The sequence below is a fragment of the Eulemur rufifrons genome, chromosome 5, assembly GCF_041146395.1.
Source record: "Eulemur rufifrons isolate Redbay chromosome 5, OSU_ERuf_1, whole genome shotgun sequence".
Taxonomy (NCBI): Eukaryota; Metazoa; Chordata; class Mammalia; order Primates; family Lemuridae; genus Eulemur; species Eulemur rufifrons.
Window position 1 is genome coordinate 50,501,990 of NC_090987.1, and position 13,084 is coordinate 50,515,073.

General features: G+C 45.2%; 1 protein-coding gene across 1 annotated transcript; it reads left to right on the forward strand.

Moving 5' to 3' along the window:
• The first annotated feature begins 4,540 nt into the window (after window positions 1-4,540).
• Window positions 4,541-6,841, forward strand: TXNDC2 (thioredoxin domain containing 2). Its single transcript, XM_069468273.1, has 2 exons — window positions 4,541-4,640; window positions 5,253-6,841. Exons 1-2 carry the CDS (start codon window positions 4,556-4,558, stop codon window positions 6,839-6,841), a joined length of 1,674 nt encoding a protein of 557 aa, XP_069324374.1. The 5' UTR covers window positions 4,541-4,555.
• Window positions 6,842-13,084: the final 6,243 nt, after the last annotated feature.

Consider the following 13,084-nt stretch of genomic DNA (forward strand, 5'->3'; position numbering starts at 1 on the left):
GCTACAACAGCAGAGTTGAGTAGTGTGACAGAAACTATGTGGTCTGCAAAGTCTACAATAGTTATTAACATTATCTGGCCCTTACAGAAAAAAAAATTTGCTGACTCCTGCTTTGGGTGAACATGTTTTGACATGGAAAGTATTCAAAATCTATTCATAAAAACACTTATTTTTGTTTTTATGGTAACATAGCATTTTGTTTATTCTGTTCATTAATAACTAATACTTGAGAACATTTACAATATCAATAGGACTTTAACAGAAGTTCAACTTACTTTTTTTTATATCTCAATACTGTCTCAATAAGAGAGAGAGTTAAAGTCATAATGGTCAAGATTATTATGTGGAAAACATAAATAAATGCTTGGTGTTCGTGTTCTACATATAATTCAGTTTTTGGTATAAAATTCTTTGGCTCCAAGAAAGAACATTTGGTTTACTTCAATGCTGGGATGGCCTTTTCTTGGCATTTCTTCTGCTGTTGATTTTTAGTGTCGTTTTCTGTGATTGTATGAATGAAATTAGTGGAGAGATATCCACCATGTTAATTCCAAATAAGAGTACATAACTGATTACCAAAGGAATGAAGCAGGCGAGTAACATAATTGCCATATATATGTATATATACACACACACCCATATATGTATATATTTGGTCTTTTTGAGACAGGATCTTGCTCTGTTGTTGGGTCTGAAGTGCAGTGGCCTCATCGCAGCTCACTGCAACATCAAACTCCTGGGCTCTAGGGATCCTCTTGCATCCGCCTCCTAAGTAGCTGGCACTACAGGTGTGCTACCACATTTGGCTGATTTTTTCTATTTCTTATAAAGAAGAGGGTCACTCTCACTCTGGTTCAGGGTGGTCTTGAACTTCTGGCCTCAGGCGATCCTCCTGCCTCAGCCTCTCAAAGTGCTAGGATTACAGGAGTGAGCCACTGCACCTGGGCTGCCCAATATTTTTGAGGCCAATAGATTAAGTCTAAAGAATTTAGTCAAAATCCAGGAATAAAAGCCGGTAGTAAAATGAGCACTGAGTTCTCTGTGCGAGCGAGACCAGGGGGCCTCAAGGCGCAAGAGGGAAGTTGAGGGAAGGGCCAAGGCTAAGGGTGCTCGCTGGAGGGACACCAACATATATTCTTAAGAGAAAAGGATGACGAAATAGTATCTTTTTTTTGAAAATTATCTCATTTGAAAATATCTACATGTGAACAGAAAAAAGACAAAGATTATTAACAGGATCACAATATTAGCAGCGATCCCTGAAGTATGAATGACCATGAGTAATCTTTATTTTCTTTTCCTTTATCCATTTTCTAATTTTTCTCTTATGAACATGTATTATTTTTGTAATTATAAAACCAAAAACTTAGGCCAGCATAAGGTGTAAGAAAACGAGTCCCTAATGTTGTCCTTGAAGGGTGTGGTAGAAATGAACTTACGCCCAGTGTTTGTTCCAGCTCCCTCCTGGCGTAGATTCCCAGTACCGCAAAGGCTGGCAATGAAAGCTACGTTTCCTTGACTCCCTTGCAGCTGCGGTCCTGGGTGGGAAACTGAGTCCACCAGTAGATGAACGTGCTTGAGAAGGAGGCCACTGTTTGCAACTTCTGCCCCTTCCTGCCGGGGCCCAGTGGGAAGCTGGAGCAGAGCACCCGTGTTTCTCCCCAGCTCTGAGCTGGGAGGGGGTGAGGCCGGGGTGGGCTCACCCCTGGATGGCAGCTCTCATGGAAAGTTCTTGAAGCCAACAGTCAGGACAGCAGCCTTCTGATTCCCCACTTTCTGGGTATGCTGGAGGCTGCAGCACTCCGGCAGTCGTGTTCTGTAACGCTGTTCCGTGTTCTGGGAATCGTTCCTAGACACCTAGCCTAAATAGGCAGCCTTGCCAGAGGTTCTATAATTGCCAAAATCATCTCATGCCTGAAATAGCTGGTTGTTTTTGTTTCCTGAGACACAACCCTGACTCACGTGAATTCTCATGAGCACTTTGGGGATGAGCTTGTGCTGAAGGAAAACATACATTTTATGACAAGTCGAATGAAAATGATTCAGAGGCATCAATATTTCAAGTCGCTTGGAACTCACATGAATTACAGAAGGAAGAGTAAAAATAACTGAACAACTGCCAAGCCTAAAACACAACTAAGATCTCCAAGTGTAAACGTAACAGGGTCACAGATTTCTTCTCTTTTGCTAAGACGTGCAGATACTATGTAGCCTAAACACTTCTCTGAGATGGATTTACTCTTCTACCACTCATGAGCCTTCTCTCAGTGGGTTTTGGGGTGGGATGGCGAGGAGGAGAGAAACTGAATTAAAATTTCCTGTTTCTGGAATTTCAGCTTAAAGGACACTTTTCCATGGTGGTAGCAGCTCAACCTCTCATATCCTCCCTTTGTCCGTAGTGTCTGGGTGCACAGGGCTGTGTGGGTTAGTGAGGCCAGACACTCTGGCCTCTTGCAGGTTTCATCTGGCCCGGTCCCCACACAGGGCTGTGAGCATTCACTGACTCTGTGCAGGGTGGGAGCATCGTGTTGTTACTCGCAGGTGGAGTCTGTGATTCTAGTCCTTGCCTCTGGTCACAAATGCCCCCATGCTGTGGCTTCATGGTGCTTCCTCTGGGCCTCTATTGTCCCCTGGTCTCAGAGCACTCCCAGCCTCACCCAGGGTGTGCAGGACTTCCGGGTCCCTGGCATGCCCCCCCCCCCCCCCCGCCAAAGCTGTGGAGCCCTGGGCCCATTCACCCATTTATGCCCCCTGCCGGTGGCCATGCTGCACCGGGGCAAGTGCTGTCGTGGATGGGGAGTCCACGTGGACTCTTCCTGGCCTTCTGCTTGGAGCAGGAGGCCAGTGTCCCTCTGCTTCCGGCTTTCCTCTAGCGTATCTGACCAGCATCCATGCCGGGGTTCCAAGCTGGAGGGAGAGGCCGGAACGCATGCTTCTGTCCTGGTGCTTCCTCATCCTCCAGCAGGGAAGAGGTGACATTTTCACTTCCTCCTCTAGTTAGGGAGTTCCTCTGTGTCATAATCTACTACCTTCCAAATTGCCACAACTGTATATAAGCTAGAGTCCAAGGAGAAATTAATTTACCAATGAGCAAGGTCTAGAGATAGTATCCCTTTTATGTTCATAAAATCTACTCATGATGACTTGCGTGAGTAGTGTCCAATCTCACTGTTTTGGTTCCTTTCTCCTAACATCACTGAGGAGGAGGACATTGAACAGACAAGTGCCTGACTTTTATTCCCATCCTCTGCTTTAAAACAGAGCACAGTGGAGAGGCCCAGCAGCTACAGAAGCCCTTTGCTTTACAGAGTGAAGACAACCTCCTGTCCTCTAAAATGTCACATCAGAAAGGTCCCTCAGTCTTTGCCCAAAGTTTCCCAGGGCGAGAGGGCAGAGCTTTCCTTGGCAGTGTCTGAAGAGACAGAGTGGAAGCACGAGCTCTTCCCTGGAATGGGACTCAAGTCATCAAGAAACACGGATTTGCTGAGGCCAGCAGTCTCTCCCCCATCGCCTTTCCCCCTTAATAACACGTATTTTGGTATAAAAATTCAGCTAATTGAAACACTGCCATTAGACTTTTTGAGGCTTCTATGGAACGTGGAGGTCTTATTGGTTAGACCACCCTCTTGATTTCAATACTTATGTTGTTGGGGTAAAACTAAAACAGATAAGAATTTGTTCAAAGTATATGTGGAGAATACAAAATTCTCCATAGATACATAGCACGTTGGACTGGATGTGTCGTGCAGAGTGAGAGTGGGAAACAAGCTAATAGTCCTGAACCGATAAGAGAAGTCTTCCCACGGGATGGGGTGGGAAGGGAAGGGAACTGGGACCAGCCATGAGGAGGCTGTGCCCCCCAAGCACAGGGTCGGGAAGCTGTGCGCTTGGATGCGCCTGTGCGAGACAGGGTACAGGCTGGGCTCGGGGGTCTGAGAGGTGGGGAGAGAGACCATCTGGCAGGAGCTGGACATTTGACATCCTGTGGCACTTTCCAGAGGAGGCTGACATGGTCACAAGGAGACACTAGGAGATGGTCACAATGGATAAGTCATAAAGGGAAAGCTAGAGCTGGAGAATCCTGTAGGAGATTGTGGGAAAGTTGGTTCACATGACCCAGCCCAGACAGGACACTTGGCAAATGGTACGGCAGCACAGTAGTTCAGAGCGTGGGCTTTGGAGCCTGCCCCGCATCCTAACTTTGCGATCTTGACTGAGCCACATAACTTCTCTAAGGCTCAATTTTCTCACTTGCAAAGTGCTGCTCATAATGGCACTTACCTCAGTGGTTTGTTGTGTTGTAGGAAATAATGCCTGTGAACGTGTATCCACAGCCTCGGGCACAGTGTGGCCATCATTGCTGATGCCACCATGGAGCTCTCAGATACCAATGTTGTGAGTACAGATAGGGAAAACCAGCTGTAACGCGCCACCTGAATAGAAGTAGTGACTCACATTTTGATGTTAGGTTGGATAGGCTGGAAAAAGCTGGACGGTATGGCCTCCGCTACGCAGCGTCTATGATGAATCAGGAGTGAATGTAGATGAGCTGGCGATGGAAAGCATTAACACTGGAGCCCCAGAAAAGCCAGATATGGGGCTGGCCACTCAAGAAGACACAAATGAAGGTGACACTAATGGTGAGTGAGGAAGGAAGAGGGTTGCCTTAGGGACCTGTGCACTTAGGGAGTGGTCAGTATATAGTACTGAACCAAGCAGAGAAAGTTGTGGTTAAAAAAAAAAAAAAAATGAAAACATAGCCAGGCTCGGTGGGTCATGCTCATAATCCCAGCACTTTGGGAGGCCAAGGTGAGAAGATCACTTGAGGCCAGGAGTTCGAGACCAGCCTGGGCAACATAGTAAGACCTCCTTTCTAAAAAATAAATAAATTGGCCAGTCATGGTGGCACGCACCTGTAGTCCTAGCTACTCAGGAGATCAGGAGGCTGAACCAGGAGCCGCAGAGTTCAAGGTTATGGTGAGCTATAATTGGGCCAGAATGAGAACCTATCTCTAAAAAACAGTATCCATCTATATGTATGTATGTATACATATATATATATATGATACATATAATCACATGCTATTTGGCCTTCTGTTGAATGAGGTTATTCAAATTAATATATCATTCATCAGACTTCATTCATGATCTGTAAGAATGACATCAGTCTTCCTTGGATTATATGATTAGACTTTTTTTTTGTTTGTTTCTTCTTTTTCTTTTTTATTGTATTTATTTACTTTTTTGTTCAGAAAGTCCTTTACATGTTCTGTCCAGAAATGTGGCTTTTCTGGTTCCAGAGTTCTTGGACACAGCCCAGGCCAAAGAGGACTTTGTTCCCATGGTCAACAACACACTCTATGTGCCCACGGAGGAGTCTGAGGTCCCACAGCAGGGTGGTGACATTCCCAAGTTCTCAGCAAACACTATCCAGCCCAAAGAGGACAACATCTCCAAGTCCCCCAAAGAAACCATCCATCCCAAGCCAGGCAATATCCCCAAATCCCCAAAACAAGCCATCTATCCCAAGCTGGGCAGTACCCTCAAGTCCCCAAAAGAAGCCATCCATCCCAAGCTGGGCAGTATCCCTGAGTCTCCAAGCGACATCATCCATCTCAAGCTGGGCAGTATCCCCAAGTCTCCCAAAGAAACCACCCGTCCCAAGCTGGGCAGTATCCCCAAGTCTCCAGAAGACACCACCCGTCCCAAGCTGGGTAATATCCCCAAGTCCCCCGAAGACACCACCCGTCCCAAGCTGGGCAGTATCCCCAAGTCCCCCGAAGACACCACCCGTCCCAAGCTGGGCATTATCCCCAAGTCCCCCGAAGACACCACCCGTCCCAAGCTGGGCAGTATCCCCAAGTCCCCCGAAGACACCACCCGTCCCAAGCTGGGCAGTATCCCCAAGTCCCCCGAAGACACCACCCGTCCCAAGCTGGGCAGTATCCCCAAGTCCCCCGAAGACACCACCCGTCCCAAGCTGGGCAGTATCCCCAAGTCTCCCAAAGAAACCACCCGTCCCAAGCTGGGCAGTATCCCCAAGTCCCCCGAAGACACCACCCGTCCCAAGCTGGGCAGTATCCCCAAGTCCCCCAAAGACACCACCCGTCCCAAGCTGGGCAGTATCCCCAAGTCCCCCAAAGAAACCACCCGTCCCAAGCTGGGCAGTATCCCCAAGTCCCCTGAAGACACCACCCGTCCCAAGCTTGGCAGTATCCCCAAGTCCCCTGAAGACACCACCCGTCCCAAGCTGGGCAGTATCCACAAGTCTCCAGAAAATACCATCCAGCCTAAGCAGAATGACATCCTCAAATCTTCGTTGAAAACAATCCAGCCCAAAGAGGGTGACCTCCCCAAGTCCCCAGAAGAAATGACCCAGGAAGGCAATATCCCCAAGGCTTCAGAAGAAATGATCCAGTCTACGGAAGGTGCCCTCCCCAAGGGTTCAGAAGAAGCCAACCAGCTTGAGGAAGGCAACTTCCTGAAACCTGAAGAAGAAACAATGGAGTTCCTGGAGGGGGACATGGTGAGAATGATCCTGAGCAAGCAGGACTTTGAGGCAGCGCTCAAGGAGGCTGGAGAGAGGTTGGTGGCCGTGGACTTCTCGGCCACGTGGTGTGGGCCCTGCAGGAACATCCGGCCAGTCTTCCATTCCCTGTCTGTGAAGCACGAGGACGTGGTGTTCCTGGAAGTGGACGCTGACAACTGTGAGGAGGTGGTCAGGGACTGTGCAGTCATGTGCACCCCAACCTTTCAGTTTTATAAAAAAGAAGAAAAGGTGGGTGAGTTCTGTGGTGCCCTTAAGGAAAAACTTGAAGCAATCATTGCAGAATTAAAGTAATCATATATTCTGAAAACATTGTAAACAGTCAGCTGTTTACAGTTTGTGATTTGTTTATTATTGACAAAAACTTATCAGGTATAACAAAAGTGTATGTCCAAATGGCCCTGCTTATATGTTGTAAATATTAACTCTGCCCTTTTCAAAAAATAGCCCCCACACTAAAGCACATTGTGACTTTGTTTTTGTTGCTAGGAGAATGTGAAATCAGAAATTCCTTTGGTGGAGAGTGGTAGTGCCCCTGTCCCCCATTTTTTAATCTGGTTTTTTTTTTTTTTTTTTCACTTGCTCTTGAAAATTCCATTCATTTAGTGTTTGCTGGAACATTGGAAATTTAGATAATTCTTCTGCAGAAGTAAATGATTGAAAGAGGAGTGAAAACTTCTTTTCTCATGCTCATGTTATCTTTGGGGATTCTAATAAGATACTTTTGGAAATAAAGAATTTGAGAGATTCCCATGCCTTAGCCAACCTCCTTCTCGCTCCTGGAGTGCTATGCAGGCCTTGGGAAATTCACTGGGTTCTCCACGATGTGATTTGTTGGAGGCAGAGCTGAAACCAAGTCTATGTTTCCAGATTCCAAGTCCGGAGCTCTACGTACTAATCCATGCTCACAAAATCTGAGACAGAGCTTAGAACTTCAGGTTTCTCCAGGGCTTACCTCTGTGGGACCTTTGCTACCATTATGACATCAGCACTCCAGTGACAAAGTTAGCAGTTTGCCAAAGTTCCTGCTTTGTCTCCCTGGTAATTGGGTTCCTGATACCTGTTCCCAAATGTCCCTGAGTCCAAAGGCCCAGACCACAGATGGTGGCTTGGTCCAGAGTGGTTTTTTTTTTTTTTAACACTTTTCTTGGAGGACGAGGAGGAGCTCAAAATAAATAAATAAATAAATAATCACCTTTCTTGAGGTATGACTGATACACAAAGAACTGCACATGTTTAATGTGGGCAGTTGGATGGGTTTGGACATGTGCATATGCCCATGATACCATCACCCCCATCAAGGTAGTTAGCACATACACGATCTCCAGAAATTTCCTTATATCCCTGTGCTTTTTTGTTTCATTGCGGTAAGAGCACTTAACGTGAAATCTACCCTCTTAACAAATTTTCAGGTGCCCAGTGCTGTGCTGTTAGCTCCAGGTGTGCTGCTGTACAGCGGATCTCTAGTATTTATCCATCTTGTATTACTGAACCTTTATACCCATTGAACACCAAGTCCCCATTTTCCCCTCTCCCCACCCTCTGGCAGCCACTATTCTATTTTTTGCTGGTCCAGTGTGTTTAAAAGAAAATTGAATTAGTTGCCAACATTTGAAACACTAGGACTCCTTTAAAATATAGATTTATAGCTTTTCAAGAAAACTGTAAGCTCTATCAATTCAGGCTTGCATTGCCTCAAGAAAACCAGTCTAATCCTGGGGGCTGAGCGGCAGCTCCCTGCATCCGCAGGGTCCGCCCTCTCCAGCCTCTGCCACAGAACCTGGCCGGCTGCTATCTACCGGCCGAGTGGCAACCCCCGCCTTAGGTCTGAGAGTGACACTGCCCACCTCCTTCCACCACGCGCCTGCCGACTCTCCTGATACCTCAGTGACGGGACTCGTTTGCACCGTGAACAGCCACGTAACAGCAGCAAAGAAAATGCCATATCCACTTGGCCTTTGTTCTAAACAAGATTTGGTATGACACAAAAAGTATTAATGATAAGACTAATAAACTAGTGAGAGGAAATTGGAACCATGAAATGAATAATCTGTCAACTCTGAGGGCTCGTATAATCGCTCTGACTGAGTGGCAAATTTTGTTCTGAGCCCCTTGGGAGAGAAGAGGGAAATTCAGTAATCCCCAGATGTCATTACTCAAAATGAGCAAGCTTTGGAATTGGAAAAAAGAATCAAAGCTTTTCCTGAACTAAATTCCTGAATGAAATTTCTCATCTTGGACCTTAAGTTTGAGACATTGAATGATGGACGATATTCTGGACAAGATTTTTATAATAAATTCTGGACGGTTTGATATGGCTCTTCCTGGTAATAATCTTTGGTAAAAGCTGAAGCGGTAATGGAAAGCACTTTTTAGTGAGAGGATTCCAGATTGAAGGTGTATTGTATTTTCATATAAATAGACTTCCAGTGATGGTGCATATAGCGTCAGTTCTTTTCCTTTAGTAAACAGACCTTGCTCTGACTTTTTCACTCAAATTTGTTCCTATTTTCCATATAGAACAAGCCCGGCTTTAACATGACTCTATCAATGTAGATATACAGGCCTAGACTTTAATGAATTAACCCAGCCCCTGTGCTACCAGAGACCTGTTTGGATGACTTAGTGAACCCCACACTTCAGACTGTGCAATTTGAAGGACCAGGGGCCCCAAAATCTAACATTAATGACTTATACCTGTAAGGCGGGTGGCAGGCACCCCTCCCTTCCCTAATGAAAAAGAAGCCCCTCCTATTCCTGAATACCCACCCTAAAGCTGAAACAAAGAAATTCCTCACTCCTAGTGCTGACATCTCCTGGCCAAAGAAGCTCCCATCCCCCATCCCTAAAAACGTATATAAACCCACTCAGACTTCTGGGTGGGGCGGCTTCTCTGGTTCCACTCGTGGGACCATGAGGCTCGTCCGGGCCCCTCTCTTGGGACCTGTTACCCCCACCCGAGAGCACCTCAATAAAGCCTCTTTACTTATCTCTTTTAACTCTGCTCGTCTTTCTTTCTCTGGCGCCAGCCAATCCAAAAAACCTTACATTTGGTGCCGAGACCCTGGAGGGTACTTTAACTTTCAGCTGGGCTGCCCCTCCCCTGGACTCCGGTCTTGAAACCTTACAATACCAACTGCCTTTTCTTGGTCTGTAGTATCAAAGACCAAAAGTCTTTCTTTATATTTAGGTTAGTAAGTGATGTCATGGACAATGACCTCAAAAAAACCCTTAAATAATTGTGATCATAGATTTTTAAGGTGATTTAAACACATTCTTACTGCAAGTCCAGGGAGGATGGCAAAGCTCACAACTCCATGAAGGCAATTCTGCAGGGCCAAGAAAATGGAAAGCAAGTGTGTGGCTCTCTGATGATCTAGTGTGATCTGGAAATAAAATCTAAACTACCAGTGAAGTGATTTGTGCCCTTCAAACTAGCCACCATGAGTGCCATTTCTCTTGACTGTTTGGATGGTAGTTGAACAGCAGCCAAGTCAAAGTTATGTTCTTTGGCAGAAAGCTTGAGCACGGCATTCTGTTTTGCTGGATAACAAAGAAGCATGTACTTAAAAAAAAAAAAATCAACCAAGCAATCAAGTGTTTTCACCTCTAATATTTAAGATGAAGGATAAATAACAAGCATTTCTAATGAGAAGGAAGATTCCAGATAATCATATTGGCTGTGAATAATGATAATCTAACTAGAGCCTTAAGAATCAATGGAAAACTTGTTAGAATTAACAAGAAAACTCAACAAAGTGGCAGTATTCAGAGATAGCTTCCGTGTGATTCAGTGACAATAGTTGGGAGACATTATGGGGAAAGGTGTCAAGGTCTCATTCACAATGTGACAAAACAAAGTGTCTAGCGACAGTCCTAACAAGAAGGGTAAGGAAGCTGAAGACTAAATTTAAATGGTTTGAGAGGTATATAGCAACTAGGTCTGAATAAAGAGAGAGAGAAAGATTGAAAGATGTTGAGTCTTTTTACTTAGTATACTGAATGTAATTCCAACCAATATCATGGGATCTTTGGGAGAACTTGACAACATACTCAGAAATGCACTGGGCGTAATAGACAAGAACAGGGGGGAAGAATCTTAAGTGAGAAGTAATGAAGAGAAATGCACTCTTTCAGATAGTTAAATATATAATTGGGACAGTAATTATAAGACAGTGATATTAATGAAGGAAAAAGAGAGAGCAATGAAACATAATAGTAACCAAGAATCAGACCTTGGTATATAAGTAGTAATATATTGAAAAGGAAACATTTCAATTTGATGGAAAGTGAGTAGATTGTTTAAAAAAAAACTGTATGGTAAAATTTTGATATTTGAGGGAGAAAATCAGTTTATATCCCATTTCCATGCCAGACATCAAAAAGAATATAAGTTGGATTAAAGAATAAAAAACAAATTATGGAGCCATAAAACAAGAAGAAAATTTAGTTAAACAATTTATTTAGTTTATGGATGGAAAAGGATTTTTTTAGACACAAATGCAGTTAAAGAAATAGATTTGGGAGCCACCGTGGCATGCGCCTGTAGTCCCAGCTACTCAGGAGGTTGAAGCAGGAAGATGTCGAGTTTGAGCCCAGCCTGGGCAAAATAGCAAGACCTTGCCTCAAAAACAAACAAAAAAAAAAAAAAAAAAAAAAAAAGAAAGAAAAAAGAAATAGATTTGAACATTTAAAAAAAAATAAACTTTTCCATGACAAAATATAAACAAAATTAATAAGAAACAAACAACAGAAAGAACATTTGCCAAATGTACAATGAGGATTTAATATATTGGCTATAAAAAGTACTCTCACAAATCAGTAAGAAAAATAGAACATTCTCATAGAAAAATAGGGAAAAGACACAGTCATTTCATAGTAGAATAAGAACAAATTAGTAATAAAAATGAAAAATGTTCACTAACAGGGAATAAATAGGGAAATATAAACGCAAGTCAACACGGTTCGATAGGCAGGGGTGCAGCTCGTGTACTGGTGCTGAGAGGACTGCTCCTAACCTTTCCGGAACACAGTAGCATGTCGCAGCAATAGAAAGGTGCAGAAAACTTGGGGAACTTTAGCTCGTGTACTTGTCTGCTTAGGCTGCCATAGCAAAACACCACAGAATGGGTGGCTTAAACACCAGACATTATTTGCTTACAGTTCCAGAGCCTAGAAGTCTGAGATGGAGGTGTGGGCAGGTCTGGTTTCTTGAGAGGCCTCTCTCTCTGGCTTGCAGACAGCCACCTATTGGCTGCTCTGTCCTCACATGGTCACCATTTTTGTGTGTGTGCATCATTGGTATCTCTCTGTGGGCCCAGACTTCCTCCTCTTGGAAGGACACCAGTCAGATTGGATCAGGGCCCACCCTAAGAGCCTCCTCTTAGCTTACTTACCTCTTTAAGGGCCCTGTGCATTCTGGGGTACTGGGGTTGGGGCTTGGACATATGAATTTGGGGAGACACATTTCAGCCCATTACCACTTAAGAAGAGGCTCACAGATGAATCCTTTGGGGGTGCAGCACATAGAAAATCATTCCTGAGGAAGGCTTATCCTGATGGTGCCTGTCAGAGTTGGTGGAGGGGATATCCTAGGAAACTCTGTCGCAGGGCACCGTGGAGTCAGCCCCCAAAGTGAGAACGGGCTTCTCCAAAGGCCAAGGAGAGGACGGCACAGAGGGGTCTGTGGTCTCCCTTGGGCATAGGCCTCAAAGCTTAGACCAGAAAGCATAATTCCCAAGGCCCAGGCAGCAGCATGGTCATTGGGACATTTCGCCAAGTGACTCTTTCCTCCTGAAAGATGTCTCAGGGATTGCAGATCCATCACCAAGCTCTGGTTGCCTGGGGCGCACAGCGTTTTGCTGATTTCACATTCCTTTTTGCTCAAGCGAGGTGGGGAAGCAGTGTCTGTTGAGTTCTGTTCTGCCCTCCCGTGCAGAAGGGTGGGTGAACAAACTAACGGTGGTTCAGCAATGATATTATGTCAAGGTTCTCAACTTTGTGGTCATGAAAATCACATGGGGGGCGGGGGTGTGCTTGCTAAAAATTCAGATTTCTAGGTCTCTGGACTTGAAAAATCAGATTCAATAGTTGTGGGCTGGGGCCTAGGAATCTCTCCCCGTAGTCCAGATGAAAACTATCTTGACGAGGTAAGCCCTCTACAAGACCCTCCCCTGTGCACAGGGCAGGTCCTTCCCACCTTCTCACTCTCAGGACAACTGGTTCTTGGACAGTATCACCTTTATCCAGTCTCTACTCCCCTCTCCAGAAACTCACAACCCTGGCCCACAAGGGTTGTCTTCTCCTGGAATTGGTCACCTCCTCAGCAGCATTTCTTCTTAACCTCAGTTACTGGGTTTGGAATACCACCACTGGGAGGGAGTCTGTGCAGTCCAAGTGCTGTACAAGAGGCTGGGGCTTGGGTGCACCCAGTCTCCTTTGCGATCGCTCCACTAGTGTGAACTGTAGGCAGGCCCTGTATTTTCTGACAACCCAGAGCATAACTGCTGGCACAGACACAGACATGTCTACAACAGA